A 12,616-nucleotide genomic window follows, 5' to 3' on the forward strand; every position below is an offset into this window, starting at 1 on the left:
CCAGGAGCTGGACGTCATGGGCTACAGGCATGTCATGGTGCAGAGGAGCTGGAATGAGCTGTCAGAGGATGCTGTCCCAGCCTCTCGCTCAATTAGGCTTAGTCAGAGACTACAGGCATGTCATGGTGCAGAGGAGCTGAAATGAGCTGTCAGAGGATGCTGCCCCAGCCTCTCCGCTCAATTAGGCTCAGTCAGAGATGGTGACCTGAGCCTGATGCAGCCTTGTGAGAAGACAGAGTCTGCAGGGGTTTTGAGGAGAGCCTTGAGCAGAGTACACCTCCCTGTCCTCTACTTACCCTGTGATGACCGTAAGGAGATTCCTGGTTCTGATACTAAGTGGCTGGTTCTCTGGGATTGAGGTCCAGGAAGAAGGGCCTAAGCCATGGAGTCTGCAGCACACCCAACCAGCCTCTCTCCTCCCCTGGTCCACAGTAACCTCTTCTCTAAAGCGAATGGTTTGCTGGACTTGACACATCAGTTCCATCTCAAATGCTGGGTGCCACCATTGGCTCTGAGTGGCTTGAAGAATTGTGGTGAGGGGGATTCAGCAGTCAGGGCAGAACCCCTGGTGGTTTTGTGGGGGCAAGCCCTGGGCATTGCCAACCTTTCAGGTTTCAGCGCAGGTTCTAAAGAAGGTTGGAAAGGGGCAGCTGACTGTGTGCCTGGGAATGAAAGGAGGGAGGCTGGAGTTTGCCCAGGCAGCAGAATCCTTCTTGCAGCAGTTAAGGACCTAGTTTACGAGAAGAAAAGTAAGGCTTCAGAGGGGAGTTTTAATAGTCACCATTTGCTTTAAAAATCTCTTTAACCTCAGGGAAGCTGCTAGTAGCGTCCCTCAGCATCTCAAGTGAGGCAGGTGGTACTTGCCCATAGGAGGTGTTTGTGGACATTTGCTGACGATGCAGCATTTGATGCGGTCTGAGGAAAGCATCCAAGTGGAAGGGAGTTTGATCCAAAGCTTCTTTTTTCCTAGTCAGAGAAAAATAATCCACTTCATAGATGAGAATTTGGGTAGGATCAAACTGGAAAGGAGGGGTCCTGTGGCTCAGTGGTAGAGAGTTTTCCTAGCATGTGTGAGGCACTGGGTTCAATCCTCAGCACTGCATATAAATAAATAAATAAAACAAAGGTATTGTGTCCATCTACAACAACAAAAAATAAATTAAAGAAGACTGGAAAGGGAGGCGGAAATCACCATAATCCTGCTCTGCAGAGATGATCACTCATAAGTGAATAATACATTGAATCAGAAGTTCTTGCTCTTGTCACAAGAGGTAAGTTCACTGCTTGGACAGTGTGTGCCATTGCTTCTTCAGCCTCAGGGAATATTAAGAGCAGTGTTTTGGGGTTTTTCCTTGCAGTACTAGAACTGGAGTCCAACCTGGGCCTGGTGCATGCTGGGTAAGCATCCTACCACTGAGCTGCATCCTCACCCCTCAAAAGAAGTTCTTAAGCACTGTTTTTTGGATGAAGCTGTTAAGATGTGGTGGGCAGAGCTGTTTTTCCTTTGTTGCCTCCAAAATGTTGTTTCAGTATAGTGGTACCAGAAGCTCCAAGAGCAAAACGCTGACACGCTAGATTCTTTTTCATGGTGCTGAGAATCAAACCCAGACCTTTGTGCGTGCTAGACAAGGGCTCTACCCCTGAGCTGCATCCCTAGCCCCAAGCAGAGTCACTCTGAAAGATGGAAAAAACAGGTGCAGAAACCATGAGGAAGAAGCTGCTTCCCAGTCAAAACAAGAGAGAATCAGCTGGGGTACAGAGGCCTCTGGAGTGGAGCCTGCTGCTCTGTGATGTCTTACTGGGGTGGGAACCTTCTGGGCTGCCATGGCAGCAGGTAGACCATGGGGGTTGAGTGCTGATGGAGGTCAGTTCCCTTAAAATCAGAGTTTCTGAATTAAATATAATCTTTTCCTAAATTTTTTTGCAATGATCTACAGAAAAGTTGCAAAAATATTCTCCACCTGGATTCCCACATATGAATTTTTTCCCATTTTGCTTTTCTTTCTTCCCCACTCTGCTAAGGCATCAGGGTCTTGTATATCCCTATAGTCTCTGGTATTCTGTAATATTTCCTCAATCTCTGCCCTTTGTGACCTTGACATGTAACAGATCAGGTCAGTCACTTTGCAGTATGTATGTCTGGTCTGGCTTCCTGTAACCTGGTGGCCAGACTCATCCTCTGAAGTAACACCCAGGGCTGCTGAGTCTGGGACATCTTGACTGCATGCAAGATGGGCAGGCAGGAAGGGCACAGACAAGATATGAGAAGAGGCCTGGTCTTCTACTCCCCGCCCCACACCCCCATATGTGTTGCTCTCCTTGCCTAGTACCCTGCAGGGTTTTGCCCAGCCAATTCCTGTCCCCACCTGACTTCCTGGTATCTGACAGTGCACTGGAGCAAGCAAAAATGGTCCCACCATCCACCTGCTGTGCCTCTCACCCTGGCCTCCCCAGGTATTCCTCAGCTTGTTCAGGGCCAGGACCAGACCTATTCTCTTCTCCCATCAGCCTGTGTGAATAAGCCAGCTTCCCTTCTGCTCATCTCTCCATGTCAACACCTCAGTTCCCAAAGGTCAAGAACCCTCTTGGGAGCAACCCTTCTGTCCAGCAGACATCTGTGGTGATGAACATGCTCTAATTTATGCTGTCTAATCCAGTGCACCCTTCAGCATTTCCATTGTGTCTTAGAGAGCTGAGGAACTGGGTTTTTAATTGTTTTTCTTCACTAGTGCTAGGGGTAGAACCCAGGTCCTGGTACATACAGGGCTCTATCACTGAGCCACACCCCTGAGCCCTGGTTTTCCTTTTAATTAATTTAAGTTGAAACAGCCGCCTGTGGTCAGGGCAACTGTAGTAGACAGCACAACTATGATCAGTCTGGCTGAGTCCCTTTCACAAGGGCAGGTGGTAAATGTTTTTCTAAGTTAGCTTTAGGCAAGAAAGGAAGATGCTTAAAAGTGGGTTTGGATTTTTTTCAGTGAACATGTTCCAGCCAGAGGGACTTGTTTCTGCTACAGGAGAGCAGAGAGAGGAAAATAGGATGAGATGGAGCCTGTGGGAGGCAGTGCCAGCTATCGAGGAAACAGCAAGGAGGTGATGAAATTCCTGTAGGGCCGAGAAGAGATCTGCTGGGAGATCCCTGGCACCTAGAAGTCGCCTCAGCTGATGGTTGCAGGACTGAACCTTTTACTTTAGGCTTCGTTATCTTTTATTCTTTCTTTTTTCAGGGGGAAGGGTTAACCGTTTTATTGAGGTATGGTTGGCATACACAGAACTGTATATGCTTAGTGTACAACTCCATAAGTGTTTTTGTTTTGGGGGATTGAACCCAGGGGTGCTCCACCACTGATCTGTATCTCAGCCCTTTTTATTTTCATTTTGAGACAGGGTCTTGCTAAGTTTCCCAGGCTGACCTGGAACTTGAGATCTTCTCACCTCAGCCTGGGATGACAGGAATGCACCCCATTCAGCTAAATGTGATGAGTTTTGACATTTGTATAGACCCCTGAAGTCATCCATCCCCACAGTGAGGGCAGTGAAGGTGCCTCCCCACCCGAGAGCTCACTTTTATAATCTTGGCCTCTGCCTCTCCCTGCCTGCCCCACCCCCAGGTGACCACTGGTCTGCTTTCTACCCTGTAGATTCATTTGCATTTTTAGGACTTCGTATGCACAGACCATACAGTCTGTGCCCTGCTTTGTCTTGCTTCTCTCACTTGACATTGTGGTTTTGAGTTGTCCAGGCTGTCACATGTAGTCCTTCACTGCTCGGCGGTGTCTCTGCCTGTTTGTGTGCCTGCCTGCTGATTGAGCTGGGGGCATCACCTTTATATGACCTTGATGCGCGCATCACCTGGTCTGTTACATGATCTTGGAACAGGCCCTGTGCAGGGGCAGGCATGTAAGTGCTGGCAGCTGCACTGTTAATATGTGCAGGATTAGGTGGGTGCCGTGACCATGCCCGTCATCCCAGAGACTTGGGAGGCTAAGGCGGAAGGATCAGAAGTTAGAGATCAGCCTCAGCAAGAAAGTGAGCCCATGTCTCAAAATTTAAAAATTAAAAAAATATTAATAGAAAGAACTGGGGTTGTTGCTCAGTGGTAAAACACCCCAAGTTCAGTCCCCAGTACTGCATAACAAACAAACAAACAGAAACATGCTCAGGACTGCTGGAGGAGGCAGAAAAGCCAGGAGGCTGAAGTCATTTCTGACCCAGTGCTGGGACTGGCCTGTCCTAAGAACACATTTCAGCCACTGGGGACCAAGTCTCACCCCAAGGAAATGCATGTTGTCGAGACATTTAGAGCCTACGTCATCATTGCAGTTAGGTTTTTAAGCACCAATGGGGGCAGGAGCTTTGGGATGGCATGTCGAATGCAACAGGTGTCCTTGAGCATGTGCCTCCTCACAGCTCAGCTTGGGTAGTTTGGACCCCATCCCCATAGCAGTGGGTTCAAAACAGGGCCTTTTACTGAAGTGTTCTGGGACTCCCTGCCTGCATCTTGGCTTCCCATGACTTTGGGTATCATTCCTTCCATTCTCTGCTTCCTGTTGAGGTTCTGTTCCCTGACCTTCAAGCTGGCCTTCCTATCACCTCTCCTCCCCAGCAGATTAGGGCCCAAACAAACACTTCATGGGCGTCCACCCTGTACCTTTCTTAAGTTTGGAATGCTCTTTTCTTGAGAGCCAGGACCCCTGGCCACAGGACAGGGGAAGCGTTGGCTGGAGTAGCCGCAGAGATCGAACAGTGTTTCCCAGCACAGCACATGTCAGTTGCTTTTGAGTTAGTTTCCTTTTTCTTACTGCCCCTTGCATCAACAACGTGATTCTTTTCCCTGTCTTACCGATTCTTGAAAGCTAGTGTGTATTAAACCAGCTGGACGGGTTTTGGGCAGGTGCTGCAGCACGTTATTCCCTTTAAGGTGAATGTGAGGAATATGTGCTGGGTCCTGGGATATAGCCAGTCTTGGAGCCACATCTAACACTGGAACATAGAAGTATCCTTCCACTGCCAGTGTGCCGTCCTGCAGGCCCAGGAAGCAGTTTGTCACCCTAAGGCCACCCTCAAGCCCTGCTCTCCTGCTTTTCATACCTAGATGTTTACACAGTTATGGGAAATGGAAAGGTAGTTTGGGTTCTTTGCCCCCAGCGAGCCTGGGGTGAATTCTGGTGGTGACAGGCATATGTTGTCCTCTGGGAATCAGCTTCAGGAGAAGAGCTCCTGCCTGGCCCAAAAGCCTGTGCCTGCTGCAGATAAAAGACAAGAGGGTTTTTCTTTTGACAATTGGTCCTTCTCACTCCATTGAATGAGGTCCTGTCAATGACCCTGGTCCTTAGGACATGCAAAAAAGAATTCAATCTGAAATGTTAATTTGCTTTGCTGGGAGAACATCCTTGCACATGAAAGTCCGACAAGTCAGGTGAGTGCTTGGGAGCCAGCGACCTGGAGAGGTTTGCAAGGGAGCATGCCCGTCAGGTCCACAGCAGTGCATAGCACAGCGTGCCTGGTGCAAACCATCTCTTGGTCTGACCAGAAATAGACAGAAGATACAGTGGAACTTAGCACCTGAGAAGGGCAGCACTTGGCAGTGACAGGGCAGGTGGAAAGTGGCTTCCACACATGGACTGCAGGCCAGCAGTGCTGCCCAGTACAAGACCTGGGTTTGGTTTTTGTTTTTATGATACTAGGAATTGAACCCAGGAGTATTCTACCATTGAGCTACACCCCAGCCCTTTTTATTGTTTTATTTGAGATAGGGCCTCACTAAGTTGCTCAGGCTGGCCTCTAACTTGTATCTTACTGTCTCAGCCTCCCAAGTGACTGGGAATACAGATATGCACACTGTGCCAGTTAAGATACAAATTCTTGATTAGGTATAATGAAAGTCCTAATGAGTCAGTAGAAACAACATGACAGAATGAGTGGTTTCCAGAGGTGGCTCGTATGAAAACACACTTGTGGGGCTGGGGATGTAGCTCAGTGGTGGAGCACTTGCCTAGCACGTTGAGACACTGGGTTCCATCCTAAGGACCACATAAAAATAAATAAATAAAATAAAGGTATATGTCTATCTACAACTAAAAAAAAAATTTTTTTTTTTTAAATACACTTGTGCCTAGTGCAGTGGCACACACACCTATAATCCCAGCTTCTAGGGAGGCTGAGGCAGGCGCATTGTGAGTTCAAAGCCAGCATCAGCAAAAGAGAGGCGCTAAGCAACTCAGTGAGACCCTGTCTCTAAATAAAATACAAAATAGGGCTGGGGATGTGGTTCAGTGGTTGAGTGCCCCTGAGTTTAATCCCCAGTACCAAAAAACAAACAAACAAAAATACACTTGTGAAAAACTGTTGGACATCCTTAGTGATAGGGGAGCTGAAATTTCAGTCAGCCGTCCATGCCACCTTCCTCCTTGCAAACTGGCAGAGACCGACTTGTGCCTTTTCCAGGGACTGGGTGTGGTACTTGGTGTCATCGGTTAGCACAGTAATGGTGGTTCCTGAGCTGAGCAGTGACTAAAATACCGTGGGAATCGTCAAGAACAGGCCCAGCTATGTATTGTGGAGCCTTGTGTTCAACAGTTCCTAAACAGCAGGGCTCTCAGCAAGCAAGGGCCTCCTACAAGTGGGGCTCTGTGGCAGTCTGTGCGCCATGGTGCATGAAGGTGCCTGAGGAGTCATACCCCCATGCTTGGTGTTGACTGACAAGAAGGCTCCAGAGCTGTTTTGGTACAGAGTCTCCTGTCGCTTGCTCTCAGGACTCAACTGTGTTGAGGTTTGCCTGAAGGGGGCCAGCACCATGAAGGGGTGGAAAGCCAGAGTTAAGATTGGGGAAACCCCCCACTCCAGGCCCACCACTGTCCAACTCATGACCTCGGAGGTGTTTGGCCTCTGAACCTGTGGCCCTTCAGGTGACTAGGGGCTTCAGTCACCTTCTGGCTGCACACACTTATAACACCTGCTTATTTTTTCTGTGCATAGAAATTCATTGAGTTTGAAGATGCCTTGGAACAAGAAAAAAAAGAGCTCCAGATCCAGGTGGAGCACTATGAGTTTCAGACACGCCAGCTGGAACTAAAAGCCAAGAACTACGCCGACCAGAGTAAGTGGCTGGCAGGAGAGGTGACTTGAGATGGACCGTGTATGTGGTTCTGAGGCCCATTTGGCTGGGGCGGAGACGAGAGCCTCTGACAAAAGGAGATTAGAGGAAGCCCAGTGATTTTTCTCAACCACTCGTTTCATCTCCACACTAGCATGTGTTTCTGTAATCAGCCTCAGATCCTTTGTGGAAGTAAGAACAATGGGTAAGATTCCTGATCACATGGTACTGCTGCTTGGTAGTGTAATCTGACCTGAAAGTGACCACTCTGTGGTCTTGTGGTCCTGCCATGGCTTCTTGCTATCACCTGACTGGGAAGTGAGTAACTGGTCTTTGGTTATGCTGAAGATCCATTCTTGATGCTGTAGTGGTGGTACCAGGAGAGGGGTCCAGGAGAGTGTCACAGTTGGCCCCAGGGTGTCTATAGGAAAACCCTGTCCCTGCAAAGCAAGCTGAAGAAAGGGTGCTTTTAAAATCATTACCATGAGAACCTCTATTTTTTTTTCAACACTGTACTTAAGCTGTCCTCATTAGCTGTGTAATCTTAGTCTCCATAAAGAGGTGTTTCAGTGAGTGAAGCATGTATTGCCATTTTACTTGATTTCCCTGATGGCAGGTGCCTTCCTTTTTCCAAAAAGTGAGAACCAAGTTGTAGGGAAAAAACTAGTTTGAAATGTTGGGCCTGTCCCCATCCCACACTGAGACCCAGAGGCCTCTGTGCTCAGGCAGACAGCCTTCTGAGGACCTGAGAGCCAAGAGGGGACCCACAGGCCAGCCGCTTCCCTGTGCACAGGTGCTCATGAGCTAGCAGCAAGCCCAACGCCCCACATTACACATGCCCAGAAAGCCCTTTCTAGAGTTCTCCATGCACTTGAGTGTTCCCTTCACCTAGACGCATGTCACGTATGAAGAGAGAAGGACAGCAACTAGATTGCAGGCAGTAATTACTTGTTGGGTAGGCACCAGGTGAGAAGGGTCACAGAAATGTCCTGGGACTCTTAACACCACGATCCTCTGCCGGGCTGCCGGGCAGCCCCTCCAAGGACAGAGTAGAGGCTAGGTCAGAACGTGTCTGTCATGGCTTGCGTATTGTGCACCAGCACCTGTAAGTCCCCTGTGTGTCGGGTACTGATGTCCATAAACAAGCCCTCCAGGCTCCTGCCTCAGGCTGGTGCTCCTGCTGCCTCAGTGGGGTCCCTGCAGCACCCAGACCCAGCAACCTAGGCTGTGCAGCAGTGACCTCTATAGCTGTTTCTGGGTAGGCCACGCTCAGGTCACGGAGCGGAGTGCACCCTGCAGCGAGAGTTAGGACCATGTCATTTGTTAAATCAACTGAAAACAGACATCAGGAGCCAGGGAAGGCTGGGAGAGTCTCACACTGAGGACAGGGTGCTGGCTGCTGAAGGACTACACCACTTGAGACCCTGGATTTGTCTCTTACTGTCCTGCTTCTACTCTCATTGGCCTTCCCATCTTGCTGGGCTGCAAGACAAAGGGCTGAGCAGAGCCAGAGGGGGAGGCATCTAAGACCAGTGCATGCTGGCTCTTGAAGAGACAGGGGCATCACCCAGCCCCTACTGCCAGTTTGCTTCTTGGGCAGTTGTCTGCTTGGGCAGGCACATGTGGGGCTAGAGGGGACTATCCCAGAGTCACCAGGGGCCACCAGTTTAGGGAGGCCTGGCTGTCAGTCTCGAGGGGTCATGATCGTGACTTGGTCTCCTAGCCCTCAGTGTGAGTGAGGGACCCTACCATCTATTCTGTCACATTTCCCTAGTCCTGTCACTCTGGGATGTCTGAGAGGTGGTCTCTTTCCACAAGAGACCTCTTCCTTGCTGTGCCGGGATGGAATAGGGCCTCCCACATGCTCCACCACAGAGCTGTGTCTCCTGTCTCCTCACCTTCAGTTTTGTCTCCATCACCGTAATTCCTGGCTGTCCTGGGTAGAGATGGCTTCTGTGCATCCTGTTTGTCCTGGTTTTCTTTTACGGCCAAGTGAAGTGCTCTCCCATGTCCACACACACCACACACCAGTCGCGTCTGTGTTGCAGCAGTCACAGCCTGGCCCGGCCTGGGAGAGGGACCTGCCTTGTGGGAGTGGACTGTGTGGCTGACCCATAGGCCTTGTGTCTTCTAGTCTCCCGACTGGAGGAGCGGGAATCGGAGATGAAGAAGGAGTACAACGCCCTGCACCAGCGCCACACAGAGGTGGGCACTGCAGTCCTCCCTGGGCGGGTGGGCCCTGAGCTGCAACCCACACCTGCTATTTGCTGGTGTCGCCTGTGTCTGGGGAGACTGTCCGCCTCAAGCGGTTAGGTCCCTTTCTGTTGGAGTTACCTGTTTCCATCCGAGTGCAACTGCATCTGAATCTTGGTGGTGGGAGCCCACGGGGTTCACTGATGAGAGGCCCCTCTTGGCAGATGATTCAGACCTACGTGGAGCACATCGAGAGATCCAAGATGCAGCAGGTTGGGGGGAGCAGCCAGACGGAGAGCAGCCTGCCAGGGCGGAGGTAGGCGGGCTTAGGAGGGCCGGGTCCTGGCGGGAGGAGGGGTGGCAGAGGGCCACTTGCAAGAGTGCGCATGGAAGTGGCTGTAGCTGAGGGATCATGAGTAGCCAGGCCACTGCCTTCTGCTGAGGCCCCGCAGAGTTGCATGTGTTTAGTTCTCACCATTCACAGGGCTTACAGATTCTCTTGTTTGCTAAAATACATTTGAAACCTCAAAATCAGTGCTCATGGTGCTTTTGCGATCATTTGCGTGAGGGGTGGGTTTGACTCCGTGTGTAGGCTGATGGCTTGGGAACCAAGGGGTGCCCTGCCCGCCTCTCTGCGTCTCATACCAAGATGCTGGGGGTGGAGGGTACCAAGAGGAGCAGGACACTGTCCTGCAACAAGCACCTGGAGACCCTCCCTGCTGGCAGGCTTTGAAACCCAGTTTTGGCACCTGTTAATGGGGCTTGAAGCCCTCACTTCACGCTTCTGACCTCATTTTGTTTATAAAATAAAGAAGATAGAGTTGACCAGGTATGAGTTGTTGTAGGGTTAAGACTAGGATCTATGTGGAATGTGAACTCATTTCTGCTTGGGCCAGGGTCTTAGTGTTTGCTAATCTGGGTTTGAGGTGACTCTGGAGCGCACTACTGCTAACTGACTGGATGGGCGGAGGTCAGGTCGCCTTGCATAGCTGCCCACTGAGCCTCACTCCCTCTGTGGGGCAGGTCGATGCAGCAGACCCCCAGGCCTCTCAGTGCTGACCTTGCTTGAGCAGCAGGAGAAGCCCACTCAGGTCAGGCTCTCTACTCTGTCTCTTGAGTCAGTGTAATGCTGGACCACAAGCCCAGGGAACAGTGTCGGGGGTCCCATCCAGGCATGGCCTGGATGAGGGAGGTGAGTGGAAGAGTAGAGATGGAGACCTGAGCCAGGGGTTCTACACCTCCATCAGGTGGGGGAAGGGCCCGAAGCCAGGACCACAGGTTGAGCCAGGCACACCCATCGCCCTGTGGCCCCTAGTTTCTGCAGCCAGGCTGTGCTGGGGAGCACTCTTGGCACATGGTGTAAGGGCTGTTGCTTGCATTTTCCTCTGTGCACACCCATTCTGTGGGTTATGTGAACAATAAGAAGGTTCAGAGGTCCAGCTGTGGGCTTCATTGGCCACTGACCAGGTGGCTGAGCAAAACTGTCTGCTTCTGTACCCCAGAGTCTTCAACCTAGAAACAAATGGATTCATGCATGTCAGGACTGAGGCAGGGTGCAAGGCACTGGCAGTGTGCTTGCAGACATGAGTCACTGTGCCTCGCAGGGAGTGGGACTGGCGTTGGCCCTGGATGGGCACAGCTGCATCAGCAGCTCCTGGGCGGCACAGGAGTTAGCAAGGCAGTGTGTGCAGAAGAGCTTGGCAGACTGTGACCTCTGTAGTTTCCTGTTGCACCTGAAAGGGGATGTGCTGAATTCCCAGTGTTTTTCCTTTGCACACTGTGAAGTGCTCACCTATGGCCCTCAGAATGGCCACAAGGATTTCCAAGTAGCTGGACTTGAATTCTAACCCAGAGTCAAGGGTCTTGGTGTTGTTTTGTGGGGACCTGGACAGAGCAGTCCATGCTGGAGCAGAGGTTGGGCAGTCTGGGCATCTTATGAGAGTTGCAGTTATCCTGGAACCTTCTGCCTGTCTCCTGCCAGCGCACCCTACCAAGGGGAACACCCTGAAGGCCATGCAGTAGAGAGCACAGGGAGAGCACACACAGCCTATTCCAGGAGCCGTGAGTGACCAGGATCCTATGTCACAGTGGGCAGTGTCCCAGGCCCTGTGGACACTATGTAAATTGGATGCCCCAGGACCCTGGGCTCACCTAAAAACCCAGCCACCCATGCTCTGAAACCAGCTGCTGAAGGTTCTGTCCACCACCATGGGCGGTTCAGGCCACCCATCCCTCTTTGTAGCTGAGGGGCCACAGCTGAGGGGCCGGATGTGCTTTGCTGTGGATGTTCCCATGGTGAGTGAGGGGAAGCAGGCCCCATCAGATCACCTGCAGCTTCAGGTGCTCCTTTAGGACCCGCAGCCTTGAGCAATGCACCAGGCCAGCTGTCCTCCCCTTGGTTTCTCCCTGGTGATTGGAGTTCAGCTCCGGTTACAGGACAGGTAGGCCGTGGGAAGCTGACTCCTGCTAAGGAACCCACAGCCCTGGGACTCATGTGTGCCACTCGGGCCTCGTTCCTCAGTCCCTGCTGTGGCTTTACAGCAGCTCTTCCTCTTCCCTCAGGGACCCAGAATGAGCCTGTGTGGGAAGCCCTTGACCTGTTTCACAGGGGTGAACCTGTGATCTGCTCTGACTGTGATGCTCTGACCAGGTCCTATGGCTTGGCCATGGCTAATTATGTCCTCTGGGCAGCACAGGGCCTCTGGTGCTTGTTGACAAGTGTGCGCCCCCAGCACGTAGCTGCCCTAGAAGCCCAGGAGCCCATTTGTTTACCAAGTGGGATCCTCAGGAAAGGGAGGGTGTCTCATGACACCAGTCTTTGTCACACCGATCTGATCTGGCAGCAGGGTGTAAGCAGCCGTGTTGCCTTTATCCTGAGACCCCATGAGTTGCTAACCTCTGCAGGGCACGTGAAAATGTGGGCTGTCGCATGTGAACCTTGGCCACGAAGAGGCTAGGATGCTTCCAAGGTTGGGGAGATAAGAAGTGGGGGACAGTGCCCAGGTCTGGGCTGTCACTATCACTCTGCCTAGCTGTCAGTACTGTTGAGCTTCCTCACCAGCCAACGTCATTTCTCTTGCGGCTGCAGCAAGTTGGAAGTGTTCTCTGGGTTCTGCCTTCCACCTTATGGTGTCCAGGCTCTTGTGTGTGGACAGGGGCTGCCGCCTGAGGCCTCCAGAGTAGCTGACTGGGGTCAAGAAAGTGCAGACCTGTCCCCCTGCAAGGTGTGAGCCTTCCTGGAGTCAGGAGGCCAAGGTGGGGGGCAGATAGCTCCTATCCTATGTACTCAGACCTCCTCAGCTCCCCCCGAGGCCCTCATTCCTCCTC

At 51.5% G+C, this 12,616-nt stretch overlaps 1 protein-coding gene across 19 annotated transcripts in view; it reads left to right on the top strand.

Moving 5' to 3' along the window:
- The window catches only part of MAPK8IP3 (mitogen-activated protein kinase 8 interacting protein 3), a 41,061-nt gene that overhangs the window by 2,337 nt on the left and 26,108 nt on the right, over positions 1 to 12,616 (top strand). For all 19 annotated transcript variants that reach the window (XM_079120975.1, XM_079120960.1, XM_079120961.1 and 16 more), the window contains exons 2-4: positions 6,979 to 7,099; positions 9,231 to 9,301; positions 9,514 to 9,605. In XM_079120975.1, coding sequence (XP_078977101.1) covers positions 6,979 to 7,099; positions 9,231 to 9,301; positions 9,514 to 9,605 — 284 coding nt within the window. The remainder of the gene's footprint in view (positions 1 to 6,978; positions 7,100 to 9,230; positions 9,302 to 9,513; positions 9,606 to 12,616) is intronic.

Source organism: Sciurus vulgaris, assembly GCF_902686455.1.
Source record: "Sciurus vulgaris genome assembly, chromosome: 18".
NCBI classification, from domain to species: domain Eukaryota; kingdom Metazoa; phylum Chordata; class Mammalia; order Rodentia; family Sciuridae; genus Sciurus; species Sciurus vulgaris.